General features: G+C 36.3%; 1 protein-coding gene across 1 annotated transcript in view; it reads left to right on the top strand.

The window, feature by feature from the left end:
• Positions 1 to 20,802, top strand: part of LOC115423164 (paired box protein Pax-7-like) — an 84,878-nt gene extending 64,076 nt beyond the window's left edge. The window contains exons 6-9 of the mRNA XM_030139902.1: positions 603 to 768; positions 2,699 to 2,898; positions 12,016 to 12,283; positions 20,480 to 20,802. Of these exons, the coding sequence (XP_029995762.1) occupies positions 603 to 768; positions 2,699 to 2,898; positions 12,016 to 12,283; positions 20,480 to 20,595 (750 nt within the window). The 3' untranslated portion in view covers positions 20,596 to 20,802. The remainder of the gene's footprint in view (positions 1 to 602; positions 769 to 2,698; positions 2,899 to 12,015; positions 12,284 to 20,479) is intronic.
• Positions 20,803 to 21,566: the final 764 nt, after the last annotated feature.

Here is a 21,566-nt window from a genome sequence, read left to right as displayed (position 1 = left end):
GTAGTAGTAGTAGTAGCAGCAGTAGTAGCAGTAGTAATAGTAGTAGTAGTAGTAGTAGTAGTAGTAGTAGTAGTAAGGCTGAGTAAAACCAGTGCAGTCCCAGTACACAGTTTGAATCTGTATAATTCTATTAAACATGCTGCATAAAAAGATCCAACAATCACAGTAAAATGTGGTAAATGTTTTCACTGAGCCTGTGTCTGTTCTATGATAAACCCCAGTGATCACATTTATACTGGGACACTATAGTATGTAGTGTTTGCTCTTTTGTAGTGGTGTTATGGTGTTGCTGGTACTTTCTCTCTTGGCTTTTTGCCCTCATTCATCTTTTTTTGTGTGGAGTTAATAAGGAACAACTGCACACACTGACCTCCATGCAGCGATAATTCCTCTTTTAATGGATGATGAATAAATATGACTCACATTATGTACACTAATGCATACATGAGTGGAAAAAACTGAAGAACTGATCTGTGTAATGTACTGTATACAGTAGCTGTGACAAAAACTGAAACATTTGAACTGAATTGAATTGAACTGAATTGAATATTGAATTGAATTAATTGAACTGATTTTTTTCCATGATCTGGTCTCTTTTTCAGGTCTGGTTCAGTAACAGACGGGCCAGATGGCGAAAACAGGCAGGAGCAAACCAGCTAGCAGCATTCAACCACCTGTTGCCAGGTGGATTTCCTCCTACAGGGATGCCGACACTTCCAACATACCAGCTGCCAGAGACCACCTACCCAACCAACACACTGTCACAAGGTAAATGACACGTGTAGACAGCAGGATGTATGGTGCATATGAAACTGATGACTCTGTACCAGTGGTTCCAAACCTATTTTGGCTTGTGACCCCATTTTAACACCACACATTTCTGACGACCCCAGACATTCAAAACGGAGACTTTTTTTTTTTTTTTGCTAAAATGAATTTGTTTTTGATCATGTAATATTTAACTATACTATGTTGGAAAAAAACGTTAATTTTACAGGACATTTAGTCTATATAATGTATATTATTATGGATGGAGGCAGTAAAGCCAGGTGTAGATTACTGCACAAAGAGAATTTGATTTTCCTTGGTCAGGATATGTACAGTCAGTCCAGCTTGGATTTACAAGGCTGACAATTAATACTGAACAAACAAGAACTCAAACTATGAATTATGAAAGAGCTGCAGCATCTGAAACTGACCACAATGAACATTTGACAGATAAACAGAACCACAGTGCTGCAGTTTCAGACTCACAGTTTGTCATGTCTTTTATGGATTGGATTGTCTCGCTTAACTTTCCATATATTTTTTATTAGTAAGTTTTTGTTTTTGTTTTTTTTATCAATTACTAGAAATTTCAGGTGACCCCATTTGAATTCCAGGCGACCCCACATGGGGTCCCAACCCCAAGGTTGAAAAACACTGCTTTATACAGACTACTAAAGTAAACTCTGGGGATGAAACAAAGGTTTAAAAAGACAGAACCTTGTGACCCGTTACATCTGTAGCAGGTCTACCTACTGCTTAGCTGCTTTCCTACCCCTCTCTCTCTCTCTCTCTCTCTCTCTCTCTCTCTCTCTCTCTCTCTCTCTCTCTCTCTCTCTCTCTCTCTCTCTCTCTGTTTTGCTAAAGGGAACCTGCCATCCCATCAAATATGATACAGTCACACAAGAGCAGGAAAATAAAAAATTGGATTTCTGAATTCTGGCTGTAAAAGTGGGACTGTGTGGAGCTCATCGTGTCATTTCCCCCTTCAATGAGAGCACGGCCTCAGGTCACCTGATCAGCAAAGATTTCTAAAGACACATGCACACTGATGTGTCGGGTTCATCTGTATCAGGAAGTGAATACAAATTAAAATAAAACAGTTAAAAACTATTTTGTTGACATGAACTATAGGGCAAAGAATAAATATTAAATTCTAATATTTATACTTTTTTCTGAGACATTTTTGAGATCATTTATGTTTGATATCAGGCCTACAGGGTGAGGAAGCAAAATTTACAATATTTTGAGGCAGGGATTGAAAGACAGTGTATGACCAATTAGTGTATTTAAGGTCATGATAATTTATTTGCCACAAGAAAATTTACATAATAGAAAATGTTTTTATTCTATGTGTCCTCCTTCTTTTTCAATAACTGCCTTCACACGCTTCCTGAAACTTGCGCAAGTGTTCCTCAAATATTGGGGTGACAACTTCTCCCATTCTTCTTTAACAGTATCTTCCAGACTTTCTCGTAATAGTTTTGCTCATAGTCATTCTCTTCTTTCCATTATAAACAGTCTTTATGGACACTCCAACTATTTTTGAAATCTCCTTTGGTGTGACGAGTGCATTCAGCAAATCACACACTCTTTGACGTTTGCTTTCCTGATTACTCATATGGGCAAAAGTTTGTGAAAAGGTATGGATAATAGTGTTAGGTATGATTATGACATCAATATATGTTTGGTTTCAAAACAATTGACGTAGTGCCTGCTGAGAAAAAACAACTAAATGTTCATTGTAAATTTTGCTTCCCCACCCTGCACATAGTCCCACATCACAGTAACTGGTTTGTGTTGTTTTTGGATTACCATCAAAACACACAGTCAGTAAGTGTGACATGTGTTTAGTCAAGTGACATAAATATTAATCACTGTCTGGACCAAGTGTGGAAGTCAGTGGTTTTTGTTTTCTGTCTCCCCTCTTCAGACACTGGTGGTACAGTTCACCGGCCCCAGCCTCTACCTCCGTCCACCATCCACCAAGGCGGTCTGTCCAGCACTGACACCAGCTCTGCCTATGGTTTAGCTTCGAACCGCCACGGTTTTTCCAGTTATTCTGACACCTTCATGGGCTCTGCAGCACCAAGCAACCATGTCAACCCTGTCAGCAACGGACTGTCCACACAGGTAGGACATTCAAGTTCACCTCCAGTAAAACTGCAGTTTGAAACACTGTGGACATATGCTTGTTTTTCTCATTTTTTACTTTTTCGATCTGCTGTTCTGGCCGTCATGCTTGTGTGTATGCACTTTTATGTATGGAGCAGAGGCGGCTGGTGGATTATTTTTTGCTGGGTGCAGTATGCAAATCAGTTTTCAGATGCACTATAACCACATATCACCACTAGGACACGCCAAAGCACACACACCGCTATTTTAAAATATTAATTTAAATGAAAAGAACCCTAATATTCCACATTGAAGTCAGTAGTATTACCTACTGAGCTATGTATATATTAACCCTCCAGTATCCGGGTGCACTTTTTTTGCACACTTTGCACTTCGTGTTAAAAAACTTCATATTATTTTTCACAATTTAAATAAGGTTAGAATTCAAAAGTCGTTCATTTTTGCATGATCTTTCAAATTCTGGCCACCAACTAAAATTTACACATTGTAAACAAAAGAAAATTACAAGATTACCATCTGTCTCCCAAGTGTGCCTAAAATGCACTATTTCTTCCATTATAACCACTGTTTTTGATCCGAAAGCCATTAAGGCATAAATCCTGCTTTTACTGATATCTGGGCTTCATTTGAGAGGTGAGGGTCCAAATGAATTTATTAACGTTGTTAATGTTGCTGTTAATCACTGACATATGCCAGGCTGCAAAAATCTAATAATATTTAATCCAATTTTTATGTAGTATTTTCAAAAAAAACAAAAACATATTTTGTGTTTTTTGCATCAAAAAATGTAGTGACATCGCGATCAAAAGAAATCATTTAAAGGGTTAAAAAAAAAATGAAAATGAATGATTTTTTGATATGTATGACTAGGGTTGACCTTGATTTACAAAAATAAAATCAAATTAGGGCAGAAAAATAAATCAATATATAATATTTAATAGTTTGATTTATAGGTGTGCCTTTTTGGCACACTTGGTGACAGGTGCTAGTATTTTTGAACATTTGACCTAGCGCCAAAAATAATAATGCAAATTAACCAATGTTGGAGTTAATCACTGACATATGCCGGGCTGCAAAATTCAAATAATATGTGATCCACTTTTATGCAGTATATTGAAAAAAAAATCTATTTTTGTTTTTTACATCCAAAAAAATGGTTTGTTAATATTACAAACATGACATTTAAAGGGTTAAAAAATGTGACAGTTATTGAGTATTTGGTATTTTTATTTAAGGCTCAAGTTGATGAAATAGAAAAAAAAAAGTGTAAAAGAATTAAAAACAAACTGTATGAAAATTATTTTTTTGACATTATTCCACAAGTGTGCCAAAAAGGCACACTTGGTGCTTAGTAAGGGCCTTCCTGGATGGGATACCGGAGGGTTAATGTAAAATGGATGAACATCATGTTGTTTTGGTCATTTTAAAAGTAGTTCACAAGCCAAAGTAAGTGTGGCCCCCCAGTTTAGATGATCTTGTGTCTTTGCTTTTCTGGGGAAGTTGGTTCTTTTTGGGATGTGAGGTTTACTCCTGAGGGTGGTCCCTAAGGCTTTCCTTTCTCTTGTATTGGAGGGGGTCTACTGCACATGCAGCATTTATAACAAGAGTCTGTTATGGTAATGGGAGAGCCTCAGATGCAGATTTTTGCACCCCAAACAGGGAACATGTGACTTGGCTGCTCACTAAACAACCAAAAACATTCTTAAACTACACTTGACTACACTTAATTAAGGCAACGATGAAAATTATTTTTTATTTTAAATAATTTGCCTCAGAAAAGATTTTGTCTCATGCATAGGATGTAAAAGACACAAGATGAAACCATTTTATAACAAAAGCCATATTCTGTGATTTTATGTTTTAGTTAATATATATTGATTTTCTTTATTTCTTTATATGCTGGCTTTCACAAGATTGGATTAAAGAAAAGAAAATGACTGCAACAAAATTCATTCATTCATTTTACAAACCATTTAATCCTCTGGAGGGCCTGGTACATACACATGACTAACATGAACAGCTAAAACTGGCTAAAATCTCACTGTCAGAGAGGTGAAGGCATTTCTGCAGAGTGTTAGACAGATTGATGATGTGTGCTACCCAGGTTAACTAGGTTCCTTTTCAACATTATGTAACATTCTGACCATAAAGAAGAGTTTAAAACCACAAATACCAATCTAGTCTCTTCAGTTTTCAGCCTTTACACTGACATTATAATTACTGATATTGACCAGAGTTGATATTATCCAAGAATACAATCATAAAAGCCCTGTTAGCTAAAATCAAGGGGACGATGCACAGATTTGGAAAATAACCAGTTTTATCCTCTTGGTCAAAAGACTGAATATAAATATCAAAGTCAAAGTCGCTTCATTGTCAGTTTTGCTGTATTTACATTGGATACAGAAAACGGAAATTACAAAACTCTAAGGCAGTATGGTGCAAAATGAATAATAGAAAACAAACAAACAAAAAAAAAATTAAAATTAGAATACAATATAACTATAAACAGAATATGTAAAATGTTTGTAGTTATTTATAACATTTTAATTTATTAAAGATTATAATGTAAATTGTGTCTAAGGACCCCCATTTAGAAGCTGAGGACTGCTTCTGGGGTGTCTTGTAAACGAATTGTTGATTTTGAGTGTTTGTAATAATATTGTAATAAACTGATTGATTGATGACTGAACATATAAATATCTGTGACCGATGGAAAAGGGAATCCACTCGTCTAAGCTTCTGTGTGGTTTTGTATAGCGGTCAATCATGTATTTAACCCCTTACCTGACTGAAACACATATAAGCGGCCCGGGTCTACCCCATTTGTCTGCAGCAGGGGTGTGAAACTCATGTTAGTTCAGGGATCGCATACAGCCCAGTATGACCTGAAGTGGGCCGGCTCATTAAAATAATAACATAATGATATATAAATAATATCAATTCCAAAAATTTGTATGTCTAACTTCTATGTTTTAAAGTGAAAAAAGTATAATTATAATATCAACATGTTTACAACTACAAACTGTCCTTTAAAAAAATGTGAAAAACATGAACAACCATGAACAAAATGAAATTTATTAAGAAAAAAAGTGCAAGTTTAGCAATATATACCATTATTTGGCCTCAGTTTCTCATTTTCACATGTTCATCACAACTTACAGATCACAGTGGATCTACAAATACACAAAACATTTAATAACAGACAGAATATTGGTATAATTCCACTTAATTCTCTTAAGACATTTCAGGTTGTTCATATTTGTTCAGGTTCTTCATATTTTGCTTGTAAAAGGCTAGTCTGTAAATGTAAAATTGTTTGTGTAATTTTACTTTTTTGACTCTAAAACAGAAAAAAATTTGTGGTTTTCATTTTTTAGACTTTACTGTGATAGTATTTTACTGGTCTGACCCACTTAAAATCAAATTGGCCTAAAATGATTTTTTAACATCCTTGATTGTTAACCCTTTCACGCATAGTGGTCACTACAGTGGACAGCTATTCTACAGCTGTTCTCTTGTATATTCATGGATTTTGTTGTTCTTTTCGTTGTTTTTTTTTTTTTTTTTTTTTTTTTTTTTTTACACATATCTTTATTAAAGTTTTAAGACACTACATGTCTTTTCTGGCATGAATTGGTAGCATTATGTAGATCTCTCCTGAGGATAAACCCCCAGAATCACAAGCCTTCCCCACAGTTTTCACACAATTTATCAGTAAATATGTGTTTCTGTCTGTCAAAAATTAAATGTGTGGTGTCCAGCTAAGTGGATATTTTTGCAACTTCATGAAAAATAGGTTCATAAGAATTTTTTTGTCATTATTACTTTTTTAATGTATTTTTAAATTTTTTGATTTCATTATTTTTTTAAATTTATTTTTCAGAAGAAAATTTCATATCACATTTTTTTTTTCATGCCTAAGGAGGAACAAAAACACTCAGCAAAAAATTTTTGATTAAGGTTCTCATAATTCGTGCATGAAAGGGTTAGTATCTTCATTATAATTTTTGTATTTCACTAATTCATCCCGCGGGCCAGATTGGACCCTTTGGCGGGCCGATTCTGGCCCCCGGGCCGCATGTTTGACACCCCTGGTCTACAGCCTGCAAACACTAGCGCGACAGTATCATGTGGTGAAGAACAGAATCGTGTTTGAAATGTGAGGATGTTTGTGAGGTCTGCGAGGTGTGTTCACATAAAGCCTGTGCTGTACGCTTCCTCCCATTTACAACTGATGAGCAATTCTTCTGTTTCTACTTCTTTTTTTTTTCTTCTTTTAACCGTCAAATTGATTAAAAATGACCAAATATTTATTCAAAACAAACTAACCATCCCATATAGCATTCAGGCATATTTATGAGGTTAAATAAAGGACTACGACATTGGAGTCAAACCGTGGAAGAAATCCCATCAAAGTCAAATCAAAACAGCTTCAGTAAATTCATTTGATTGAAAGGGTATCCATTTCCAACATGGAATGAATGTGCAGACAATACAGCTGCATTCTGTGTTGATCGTCTCTTCCGAATACCCAGCTGAAGCATTTGCATTATGGGTTCACTGTCGTTGACCCTTTCATCATGTTCCCGCACATTTACATGAAATAACTATGTAGGGTGAATTTCCTAAGATCCTACTTCAAAATTGCAGGAAGCCCATATGCTGTACGTCTGACAGGCAATAATTCAATTTGAAACAGCCATATTGCCTTTGGAATGTAATTCACATAAGCCATTTCTGTGCCTCCTCCTCTTGGATTGAATGGGAAAGAATTAAAGCTGACTTTCATGTGGAGATGGACTGTGCAGCCAGTTTGGAATCGTATTGACAGAAAGGCAAAAAGGACAATATAGCATGCAATGTGTAGGTAAATAGAGTTTTCATATTTTTACCATCAGTGTGGTTACAGCAAGCACTCCTCGGAAAAAACTGTGAAACTGTTTTTTTTCCAGCCTTTTTTCAGATGCACTTTTTGACAAATTCCCATAAATCTATTTTGCTTTTGAGCCCACTAAGTGTTGAGGAGGTTTTTTTTTTTTTTTTTTTTCCTTCTCTTTCAGGCAGACAGTCAGTGATGCTGGGCCATTAATCCCTTTTTGTCAGGTCAGACAACTTAGTGACCTGCCACTGCGGATGAAACTATTACTTCCCACAGTGACCCCAACACATCAACATATCACACAAGTAAAAAAAAAAACAAACATATTTCTCCTTTTGTGCTCTCATTTCCCCTCCAGTTTGTTTTGAGAGGGAGATTTAACCTGCTTTGGAATGGTGGAGCTCTCTAGCTAGCTATTTGATGTTGGGGTGAGAGAGAGAAAGAGAGAGAGGGAGAGAGAGAGAGAGAGAGAGAGAGAGAGAGAGAGAGAGACTAAGAGAGAGAGAATGGGCGAGTAAGGATAGAACAGAGTGGGTTTCAGTGTTTGGGGATCAGAGCTGCTTTGGTTCTCCAGCTCTGTCTCTTTGATCCATATCCCCAGGCCTGCCTGCCTGCCTCGCTAACTCAGGCCTCTGCTCATGATTCCTGACAACTGTCGGCCTGAGATAAGGAGGTGGGTTGGGGGTGCTGTTCTCACACCACCCCTCCCCTGCGCCACTTTCACATACACTTCCACTAATACAGCAAGAAAAAAAAAAAAAAAATCAATGAGCAAATGTAATGAATTATTTTAAAGAAGCTGTAGCACATGGGGAGCTCCCCAAAACTTAAAACAGAAAAGAGGGAAGACGTATTTGTGTTATGAACCTTCAACCTTTCATAAATAGAAGTTAGAATTAAAAAATAATTAATTTTATGAGCTCATGACCAGATCCTAAAAAACAAACAAAAAAATGTGGAGTGTCTTTATGTGGGACAATGGGGAATGAAGCTTCAATTTTAATTAATCTAACTTTAAAATATATGTTTTTATTTATAAATACAAAAATAAAACGTCATGTTCATCCAGTTATGCATTGAAGTCCTGAAATTATATTATTAATATATTGTTAATTAAATAATATAAATTAAAATAAATAAGCATTAAAAAAAAACAAACAGAACCAAATAAAAGGAAAATCAAAAAAGAGCAAAAAAGAACAAAATAAGCATCTAATGAAAATGAAGAAAGTGAGGAAAATAAACAGTATATCAGCAATATTTTCCTTGTGAAATCAGAAAAGGCCTCTTACATGTAGAGTACAGTGTTGGTTTAAAAAAAAATGCTTTTAGTATTTTTTAACTTTACTGCCCATTTTAGAATACTTGTTGGACAAATCAACAAAAAAATTATCAAACGCAAGAAATTACACAATGTTGATGCTGTCATTAAAATAAATGAATTAACTAGTTGAATCTGTAACCTGTTTCATTTTCAAATGAACCAAAAGTGCTCTTAAAAGCAGTGATTAAAAAAAATGGATGTAAATTCATATTTTCTTTTGCTTACTTTCTGAAAAATCAATAAAGGTTGGTAATACGTTTGCCTTTAAACCTGCTTGAACGAATGCATTCCCTTAAAACTCCAAACGTCATACGTTCTCTTAACATGAGGGACAAAGGATCAGGAAGTGGGACACCCAGTCTTCCATCTTCCAGGAGATCTACATTTCAAATTGTCATTGACACAGCTTTGTGCTGCAAAAACAAATAGAATTTTCCTTTAGTCATTTAATTAATTTCTAATGATGATTAATCACCCATTAATCGTTGCACTGATTTTTCAAGTAATAATTGCATTTGGCTCTGGTATTTGCCAATTGTGTAAGTTGTGCCCCAGACAATCATCAAACAAAGATTACAGTACCTTGGGCTTTTTTCACATTTTGAAAACCTTTTATTTAGTTCAACACAGAATGAGAAAATGATCTGCATATTAAAAGATAATAAAACGATGTGTTAAGTTGTAGCCCCGGTGTGCACCTGAATGTCACTGAGTGTAACTGTCTAATATTAGTCTCAGCTACTATTAAAATGTACAGTTTTAAGCCTTTTGACTGGGCATGCTGTCAACTGGCATATACCCATGTCAACAAATCAAAAAGGATGAGCGCATATATTTACACCATGCCCATACTGAGGAATAGAGAAGGATGGCTGGAGGGTGGAGGAAGTTGTTCATATGAAATTGCCTGAAAAACAGATGCTGTTTTAGTTTGGCAAGAAGCAAAGCAAAGAGCTTTAATAGCAAATAAATAAATAATAGATAAGACCTACTCAAGAAAGCTGCCAGAAAAGCAGAGGAATTTTAATCACACTCACTGATGGAATGCTTGTAGAATATATTTAACTTCATTTATCACTGAGAGCATTTCCCTCTCCTCTCTGAGCCTAAGGTGGTGTCTGTCTGACTGGGTGGGTGGGTGGGTTTGGAACAGCCAAGGCTTCTAGTTCCTGTGACCAGACCCACACCAACTGTAACTGGGATCAGTATTTCAGGAGTCACTTTTGCATTGGACATCTGCACAAAACTTTACCGATATTACTAAATGTAAAAAAAAAACAGAAGTGTGTAATGACGTTTTTTCCATTAACGCTTTCATGCATGAATTACGAGAACCTTAGTCAATATTTTTTTCTTGAGTGTTTTTATTCCTCTTTAGGCATGAAAAAAAACAATGCAATTGATTTTTTAAAATTTATTTATTTATTTATTTATTTTTTTTATGAACCTATATTTCATGGAGTTACAAAAATGTCCACTCATCTGGACACCATGCATTTAATTTTTGAAGCAAAGAAACATGTATTTAAAACTCATCATCAGAAAGTGATATACTGTGTGAAAACTATGAAATAAAAACATTTTTAATGCCGCTAATTGCTAAATTGCTAATATTTTCTCACATTTGATCATACTCAAATATTAGTTATTACTCATTTCATGGAGATAATATCCTCCTGAGACCCAGGAAACTGACAGTTTTAGCTGTTATACATTAAAAAAAAAATTGTCTTGGTTGGAAACTGCATAATGCAACAGTTTTTTTTCCAGATACATTTCAAAAATTGTTTTTATTTATTGACTGATATTTTTATTGGAATGTCCTTTGCAATTTCGCATTTTTAATACGCATTTTTAAAGTAAAACTGTCAAACTTTTGTCCCCAACTGTTAATTACTGTCTAATAACAATTAGTAATTGAATTACACTAAAACATGTTACTGCAGATCAGGTTTATCGAGAGCAGCAAAGTTACAATAATGGTATGAATTGCAGTGTTTGGGATGATGCATAAGCTCCACTATGTTGGCTGATATGGAACTAAAACAACAAAACACATGAATAAACAATAGAACAGCTGCAGAATAACTGTCCACTGTAGTGACCACTATGCATGAAAGGGTTAAATCACAAATGCGATGATTTGTTTATTTATTATTGTGAGATAACACAAGAAGTCATTCCATAAACATGGCAACGAGTGTAAATATATTGATTTACAGATATGTTCATTATTATTATATATTACCCTTCTATCCCAGACTAAATTAAAAAATGTTTCAGTTTCCTGGTGTGTTCACACAAAACTCTTCTTCTCTTGCTGTAACATCCGTGTAGAAGCCAATAACATGATAAAAGTCCAGAACCGATAACATGAAAACTTTTGGCCAATAACATAATAACTTATTACGTGAATGGCTGGTTATTACATTACTGGCCTGGTATAAAAAAAAGTTCTTTGCAAATGTAATAACTGAGCCAACTCAACTTTAATCTGAGCTTTAATGAACATCTACATGATCTGTAAATGAAATATAGAAAACACATGATTTTCACTGAAAAAAAGGCAAAAAAACAGGACGATATTGTAATAAATGGTGATAAAGGTTAAAAAGACAGAAAAATTCAATTGGGAAGTGCCACTAAAGTAGCCCTGGGTCTTTATGGGTTAAAATGTTATTCTAAAGGGTTTCTTAAAGATGTTTAGCTCCTAATCTAAAGTTTTGCTTACTACCTGTTTTGTTATATCTTGATGTTGCCAGTTAAGGTAAGTTCAGTGTGGTCTAGATGTTTGAATGAGTATGTGTCAGTATAAGAAATTACAATATTTTGCTTTTTACTGAGGTGTTGGAGAGGAGAAACTAAAGTGAAACTCCTGCCAACGACTGCTTTTCCTTTGTTGTTGTAGGTGATGAGCATTCTCAGTAACCCCAGCAGTGTTACCTCACAACCACAGCACGACTTTTCCATCTCTCCACTCCATAGCGCCTTGGACTCCTCCCCACCCAACGCTATCACAGCCAGCTGCAGCCAGCGTTCAGCTGAGGCCACCATTAAGACTGTGGACAGCCTCCCGTCATCCCAGTCATATTGTCCTCCAACTTACAGCACCACCAGCTACAGTGTGGACCCCGCTGTGGCAGCTGCCAGCTATCAGTACAGTCAGTACAGCCAGAGTGAGTCCTGACACACAGCTACACCCTCCACACACCTGTCTGGAACCTGGGCAGATAGTGAGTCCATATTTGAGCGCCTGACACAGTTTTTTTTTCTTTTTTCTTTTTTTTTTTTTTAACACAATACTTCAAGACATTGTGGACAGAAAAACAACAAAAAAAACAAAGGGAAATCAAACAAATAAACCAAAAACAACAACAACAACAGAGTAATGACAAACCCCAATGTCAACATCATATTACAATGAAAAAGATAATAAATGTAAAGAGCAACTAAACAATATAGCTTGATTAGGGGGGATAGTGAAAAAGGTGAAGAGAGGAGTATGAATGAAAGTAAGAAAGAGAGAGGGGGGAGTGAGGGGGAAAATAATAATTGTTGTAATGACACAAAAATACGTAATAATAATAATACCAGTAGTCTAATTTGCTAGTATTATTGTGGTGGTGGTAGCAGCAGATGCAGCCACAATACAACAATGGGTTAAATAATTTAATATTTATAATAATGTATTTGTATCAATTACTATCAGTTAAAGTTTATATGAATTAATTTAAATTAATATGGCTATGAGGGGGGGAGGGGGTGGAACCAAGCACACAGAGCCCAAGGAGGGGAAGACACCATCAACCCCCCACACAACATCTAAAAGTGGTGCCTGACACAGTTAAAAGTAAAAAAGATATTGTGTTTTATAAATGGTAATTACCTCTTTAACCCCTTAAACATTATTCCAGGTAAACGTTCTGCTGTGCATTAGTGTCTGTTTGAGGTTCATTAAAGCTGCTGTGAGTATGTGTTTGTGTTTTTTTTATTCAGTGGTTTTGTTTTACTGTGTGTTTTAGGGTCAAAACAGGGTGGAGTAACAGAAAAAGATGGAGATGGTAATTGTAGTTTGACAGGTTAAGGCACTCAGAATGTAAATCAATAAGAGAGAGAGACCCAGTGATATAGGTTAGAAGTTGTGAACATTTTGTGTAAGCTCCGGAGTAAAAGAGAGGCATAGAAGCCTCAGAGTTAAACGTCCAAAGTTAAGTTTCGTTTTTGGTTTCATGCCACGTACATACCCCTACTCTGAGGACAAATTTACAGATACTTTATTTTATGAAGGGCCCACAATTGCTAGCGGTGCCCCAGATAATAAGTATTTGAATTTTGGTCCAGCAGCTTTTGGTTTTTTTTTCTAAATCAGTCCAAGTGCTTTTTGTCACCTGGTTAAACTCCAAAAAGCAGTTACATGGTCAAAACTTGGTAAAAACACAGTAAAAAAATCTAAGGAAAATTCCCACAAAAAAACACAGGGAAAACAGTGTAAAAAAAAAAAAAAGCTTAAACTGTCTCTTTTTTATAATGAGTCGGTCTCACTCACTGCTCTGGGTTTCACCCCCCCATTACACAGGCATTGGGGGGTGCACTGAGCATGCTCAGATGTTGATGGACAGAACAAGGTCTATTCTACCAGAACATTTAGAAATTTCCTTATTGAGCAAATGGCTGAATTTTTATGAATATTTAAAATAAATCATACATTCAGAAAGCTCACCACAAACACATCAGGGGTTAAATGGTTAATGAATAAATCATAAATTAGTGTCAGATTGTCTAAGCTTTTGACACTTGTGTGGTGGAGACTCACATGAGGCTTCTATCAGTCATTTTAACAGGTCCTATAAACAGATGGACTATGCTACACTTTGTATCTCACTGGCCCATCTCATCGTCATCTTTGTCATCATCTTTGTTAACAGTTTCTCCAAACATCATCTCTGATGAAACTACTGGTTGGATTATTTTCATATTTTATATGTAGCTTTTGTAGCTGTGATTTTTAAATTTTTGATGAATATTTTTAATATTAAAAATTTGCCTTGTGCTTATAATGGGCCAATAATGTGATGGTTTATAACATGGAAATGGTCACAGATCAGTGGCGATTTCTCATAGACTGTCTAAAATTATGAAAATTAAATGGTCAAATATGTACGGTTGTGTTGACATTTCATTGACATCTCACAGACGAGTTTGTTCAGAATCAGCTTTATCACAAATCAACGGACTCGATGTTGTTCACTTCTCATACATTCCTGTTGCGCTGTTTTCTCATTCCATCTCTGCTCAGTGCATTTGTCTGTAGACACCCGGCATCCATGCACTTCTATGGGACCGAGTGGAACAGTTTTTTTCATTGCCTCAAAACTGGAAGGTAATTGGATAAATGCCACGATGTTGTCCCGCCCCCGGACGCTCGGCGTCTGTGGGGGTGAATGGAGCTGTGGGCGGAGCTCGGCCGCGCTTCCACGTGCTGATTGGAGAATCAGTCAAAAGGCTGAATCCCATTTGATTGACAGTTTTTTTTGAGATCTACTCCTTCACTGACACAGTTCAGTTTAATACCGTCACACATTCTGCTGTGAAATCGAGAGAGAAACCACTACGAAATTACTTGTTCATTTCTTGCACTGTAAATAAAACACACTCATTGTACTTCCTTGTTTCAATTTAACATAATTTCAATGTTTTCTTGTTTACTTTGTACGATAAGGTCACTGACCATTTTCTTAAAAAGGAACGGAGGGACGAATTTATGTTTAAATAACCTGACAATTTTTTTTTTATTTTTATTTTTTTTTTATGTAAGCCGACAATGAGCTTCCCCTCTCTGAAAGACGGGCAGCTGCCACTGTTACAGATATCAGTTCAGTTACTATTGATCACTGATAGGAAGTCATATATGGTTTTTCATTAAATTGGTTGAGTTCTCCTCCAGTGAAAGTGCCATCTAATGGGGGACTGAACTCCTGTATCTAGACCACAGGACTCTAACATAGAAGCAGAACTGACAACCTCGCAAATTCAACCTGTTATTGATTTTTGTGAGAACATGTCGGTGAGACACAGGGACATCGGACCTATTTTTCTTTATGTGCTTAGTGTGAACCCAAAATCAGGAGCTGTTATATTATTTCTGTGGTGCAAAATGGAGCCAGAATCTGCACAAGTCACTGTGATGCCTGAGTGGTTTCCACATGTATGTCTACTTGTAGAGGAAGTCTTAGGTTTTGCAGTTGCTTCAGTCAATCATTTCTAGGTTCAGCACCATTATGTGTTCAAAAACGGAGGTCAGCTGACTACCTGAATATACTGAATGACCAGGTTTTACCATCAGAAGGTTGTTTTCTTCTCTGATGGCACAGGCATATTCCGAGATGACAATGATCGAGCTTGTGAAAGAGAAGTTCAGAGTATGAGACGCTCTTTTCAAAACCTGAAGACGATTGAGAATGTTTGTGCCGGAGAAAAATGCCACTGTGGATGGAAACATATGCTGTGACAGTTATTGTGATATTCATTATATTGTGTAGCATAATCAGTTCAAAGGCAAATGTGGGTTTTTTGTTTTTTTTGGGGGGGGGGGTGGGGTGGGGGCAATGTTAATATAAAGAGAGAATGAGCGAAAGGAGCGAGAGCTGCTCTGCGCTGTGGGTTTGACGGTGGATCTCTACCCCCACTTCTCCCTCCTGCAGACAGATTTAACCGTTTACTTTAGACAGTTAACTCCTCTCTTGTTCTAATTCAGGAAGCACCTGACAGATTAAAGTGCATACTGTCAAAATACTGAATGTGTGTAGTGTGTGCACCAGTATTTGTGAATGTGCATGTGTTTCAGGGTGTGTTATCAGATGACTCTCAGTATGATTGCTCAACAGGGATTTAAGGTATAAACCTAGCTGACAGAAAAAAAAAAAAAAAAACCTGCTTTCTTTAGACGGCCTTACTAAACCCCCATGAGATGCACACACACTCACACACACTGCATCTGCTTCCCTAGTAGCTGTCTGGGTGACTGGCACCTTGGTGACAGACCTGCCCACCCATAGGTGCTCTTCTTTCCCCTATTCCTCTGCACAGAGTGACAACTTCCTTTCTGTGCGTGCTACTATCCTAACTGACATGCTTTGCTTATCTCCACCCCCACGATAGCCACCACACAAACACACGCTCACCCAAACATACCATGGCTCATCACATCTGGTGTCAGCCCTCCTCGCACTAAAAAGGAGTTATCACCCACTGAACCAGGGAGGGGCCGCATTCACCACTCAGACAGAAATGAGCTGAGTGCTTTCAACAAGCCTGGATATTCTGTCTCTGTGTGGAAGCCAGTGTGGGCTGTTTTACCTGATTGGCACATTCAGTTCTGGGACGAAATGTCCAGCAGTTAACATGCTTGGCAGCAGGGTGGTGTTTTATGGATTTTTAGGTCATGGGCCGATGACAAATGAGGTATTGTGAAGGCGCTGTGTCCGGTGTTGTCTCCCTTAGCAATTACTTCAAACATCTCTGACAGAACCTACTGGTTGGATTATTTTTTTATGTAGCTTCCTTGGGACAATGTCTACAAAGTTGGTTCACAATTTTGAAAAATGTAGATTTTTTTTCAATATTTAAAATGTGCCTTTACTTATAATGGTTCATATTTTGGCTTGGTTATGGTTTGGTTATGGCTATGGTTATAACCCTGTGGCGTGATCAGCATGTGCACAGCTGTAAATCATGTACATAGCTTTTTTGATTATGTATATCTTGTTTTTACACTTCTTTGCTCTTGTGTGCTTGTGCTTTTGCATTTACATTTACATTTATGCATTTGGCAGGCACTTTTTTCCAAAGCGACTTACAGGGGAAAACCAATCAAATCAATCAATCAATCAATCAAATTTTATTTATGAAGCACCAAATCACAACAAAAAATTATCTCATTCAATTCAATTCAATTTTATTTGTATAGCCCAATATCACAACAAGGTTATCTCAAAGGGCTTTACAGAGTCAGTTGGATGTAAACATCAACAGTCTAATAAACAGCAAGAAAATGAGTAGTGTCCAGGGCATCCCCCGTCCTTAGACCCTCCTTCTCGGCAAGGAAAAACTCAAAACCCAGTGGGAAAAGGGAGAAACCTCGGGGAGAACCACAGTGAAGGAGAGATCCACTCCCATGGACGGACAGGCTATAGATGCACCAGGACTGATGGACTCATGACACTTTACATATAGAGTTGGTTCAAAACCAGACTCTAAGCCAATTTACAGAAACCCAACAGAATCCTCCAGGAGCAAACACTTGTGACTGGTGACAGTGGCGAGGAAAAACTTCCCTTTAACAGGCAGCTGCTGCTGTAAACCTGGAATATCCCCTTGTGGGACTAATAAAGGCATATCTTATCTTATGTTTTTTGGGGGGGATCTGTCCTTTTATACTGTAGTACTCTGACATTCACTGAATGAAAAGTGCATGGTAAATTAAATTTATTATTATGAATGTATTATTTTGATGGTTTATAACATGGAAATGGTTAAAGATATCAATATAGTTACTACTGAGCTCTGATAGGAAGTCATATATGGACTTTCATTAAATTAGTTGAGTTCTCCTCCAGTGAAAGCACCATCAACTTCTATTGGGGGTTTGATCTCCTACATCAAGACCACAGGACTCTAACATAGAGACAGAACCTGACAAACTCACAAATTCAACTTGTTATTGATTCTTGATAGAACATGCCGCTGTTCCTATTTTTCAACCAAATCTGTGAACAGAATAAACTAATCTCCCCAAATAATAACACCGGGTTACAAAAAAATGTTTTTTGCAAGTTGTCTAGGCTTTTTCAACTGAATTAGGACCATTTTGCACCGCTAAATCCAAAAATGACATCTGTTTTTCTCAATCAGGTCAGGTTTTTTTGCTAATTTGATTTTGAAAAATTAGATCTTCTCACAAAATTGATTACATTTAATTACATTAATACCAAAATAAGATTGGTAAGCACACTTTATGAAACTTGTGACTTGATTCCTGTTAGGTACAATGGAGTATTCACAGCAGATGTAGCAGAATACGTCAGGCTTATTTTTGCAAGATCTTCTAGTCGAAGCCATTTCATTCACCTGTAATATTAAAAAAAAACATTAATCATAAATTGGCAAAAGTAAAATCTTCAGAACTCATTTATTGCAAGAAATATGAAAGAATTTTGTATCATATGATGTGAAAATGCCCGTAAATGTAAGCAAAAATGTTAAAAAGCCAATATGTAGCATAGTTCAGAAAGTTGACCTGATTGAGCAAAATTAATGTGATTTTTGGATTCAGCACACCCAAATTATCCTAAATCAGCTCAAAAAACTTAAACAATAAATTTGTTGATAACCAGTGTAATAGGAGTTTGCCTTATTTCTGTGTCATACCGCTCTACCACTGCTGATTCAATTATAAACACTATTATAAACAGAAAAAAAAAAAAATAAATAGCCATGAGTAAACACTGAGTGGTTGGGGTGGATGCACCATGACTGTAAATGCCAATAAGCAGTGGGTCTGGTTTGATATCTGTCTATCTGGATCATTCACTGTACAGTTGTGTTCAAAACGGCCTACAGGATAGTAGATAGCAAGTAATTATGACCAAAAAAAAAAAAAAAGAAAAGCAGGCAGTATGTAGTATTGACAAACCTGAAAATCTATAGTCTATTAAAGATACAACAAATACCTCAGTATGCCCCCTGAGCTCTGCTTCTCTACAGCTCACAAATGTTTTTCCTCTTTTGTCCTATGGCAAGCTGAAATCATTTAATTAAATATAGATATACATTTCATGAAATTCAGCCAAAAATGGCCACACACTGCAGAGATGAATGATTGTAAGAGTAAATCCATTAAACTGATGTTGTACAATTTGCAATAATATATTTTCATACAAATTACAATTAGCTGCAAAAAACAGTCTAGTCTTGTAGTTTGAAATGCAATAACAGATAAATAAGCAACTATTGCTAGATAACAACTCAACTCAAATTTTCATCAAATGATTTGACAGATATTTCTCATTAAAAATTAAACAATTGATAAACTCACATGGCAGAAACAAATAGAATAGAATAGAATAGAATAGAACAGAACAGAACAGAATAGAATAGAATAGAATAGAATAGAATAGAATAGAATAGAATAGAATAGAATAGAATAGAATAGAATAGAATAGTGAATGTCATATTATACAGTAAAATTTTACGATGCAATTTTCAATAAGGGGTATAAAAGCTACAAAAACATAATAATAATAATAATAATAATAATAATAATAATAATAATAATAATAATAATAATAATAATAATAATAAAAGCACTAAAAACAACTCTAACCATGTTCTAACCATGTTCTGTCTCAAACCATGTTCTGCCAATAAAACATCAAACCAATATTGTGTTTTATTGGAACAGAACAGAACTGTTGCATTACTGCACGTCAAAGCTGTTTTAACCTTGATAAAACATATGGTCTAGTGTCACTCCACAATTTCACTCTTTGTTTCTTAGCATTTGCTGAGCACTCAGGATTCAGGATATGGTGAAATGATATCCTGGATGGTGACTTGAACACAGAAGTGCAGCATCCTTTGATAACAGCATTTGAACTCAACACGGTCAAAATGTCACATATATGGAGTATGATATTATATATGTATAACTGCATATATGCAAGGCAAGGGGTATTATTGTGGTTCGGTTTGTTTTGTTTTGTTTCTTTGTTTGTTTACACTCTAGCAGCAAAACTATTGGTTGAATTCATACCAAATTGGGTTTATAGATTGCCAGTGACCCAGAATAGATCTGATTACATTTTGAGAAAAGTAGGTCAAAGTAAATTTTTTAAAATAAATTTATAAAATCTTTTTTTCCCATTTACTTATAATGGGCAAAATTTCACGTTTGTAGCAGCAAAACTATTGGTTGAATTCATGCCAAAATGGGTTTGTAGATTGCCATTGACCCAGAATAGATCTCATAAAATTTTGGGAAAAGTAGGTCAAAGTTAAACGTTTTAATGATTTTTTTTTACATCTTTTTTTTCTGCCATTTACTTATAATGGGCGAAATTTCAAATGTCTATAAAAACATCAATTTTGTTTGAATTTACTTCAAACTTGGCCCATACTGTATTTAGAGGCAAGTGATATTCTGACATCACCACATGCATAGACATGATGATATCAGTTGGATCCATGCTAAAATAAACTACAATACGTGCAAAGGGCAGGGTTTGTTGTGCCTGGCACCACTTATTATTATTATTATTATTATTATTATTATTATTATTATTATTGACCCCTCTCCTCTCCTTTACCATGTCCAGCTACGGTGGATTACCTGGCCAAGAATGTCAGCCTGTCGAGCCAGCGCAGGATGAAGCTGGCGGACCACTCAGCTGTATTGGGACTGCTTCAGGTTGAGACAGGCCAGGCCTACTAGGACTCACCTGCTTTACCTGAACACACCACCTGGTTACAAGCACAATCTCCACTTCCTGCTACCATCGACACAAATCTCCCAGAGAGCATACGTGTGTTTACATGTGGGCCATAGGTGACAATGCAGCTTATGATGAGCTGTCTTGGATTCTGTTGAGTTTGTTGAAGCATTAGCATACATGGGTCGTTATTATTCTTCATCCAGGCCATTTCATAGAGGACCAGACAGTAACATCTAAAATGATTGTTTTTTGTTTCTTTACTTAAATTGTTTCAAAAAATGACTATGTGCAACCAAAACATGTCTTATTTTTTTAAAGGTCCAGTTTCGAGAATTTAGGGGAATTCAGGGGGATTTAACTGCAGAGACTGAACATAATATTCAAAGTTATATTTTCATTATTGTGTAACCACCTGGAAATCAGTGTCTCAGTCAGTATCAGTATCAGCATATGTTTACATTACCTTGGAGGGAGTCTTTTGTTCATATGTGTGTGTGTGGGGGGGGGGTTGCTCCTGCCATGTTCAGAACAGACTTCCTCTTCTTCTTTTTCCTGTAGCTGAATGCATTCAGGGCTGTACACTTCCATCATCTACGTTTTTAGTGTGGACCACAGTAACTAAATAAGGGTCTGTCATGGTTTTTGCAGCCACCACAGGGGAAGGTGAGGTGGTTGAAATCTGAAACTTTTCCCCAAATTCAATAAAATATTTTCCTCTGGACCTTCAATCTGAATACAAATAGAAATGTCAAACAACCATTGTTGACTTCATGCCAGGGTTATTTCTTTAGTAAAGTGTGCATTTTTGATCTTACACTACAGTTTTCACTGGGCACAGATTTGATTTGGTGTTTGTATGAGCACCAACACCGAACTGCTTCCCTCATCTGTTATTGGGTTAAACTCACATTCATTCTGGCCTTTAGTTTCTGATTTTAACCCATAAAGACCCAAACACCCACCACTGACC

This window comes from Sphaeramia orbicularis, chromosome 7, assembly GCF_902148855.1.
Source record: "Sphaeramia orbicularis chromosome 7, fSphaOr1.1, whole genome shotgun sequence".
In the NCBI taxonomy this organism is placed as follows: domain Eukaryota; kingdom Metazoa; phylum Chordata; class Actinopteri; order Kurtiformes; family Apogonidae; genus Sphaeramia; species Sphaeramia orbicularis.
Note: the sequence above shows the minus strand (reverse complement) of the source record. Positions and strands in the feature narration are given on the sequence as shown.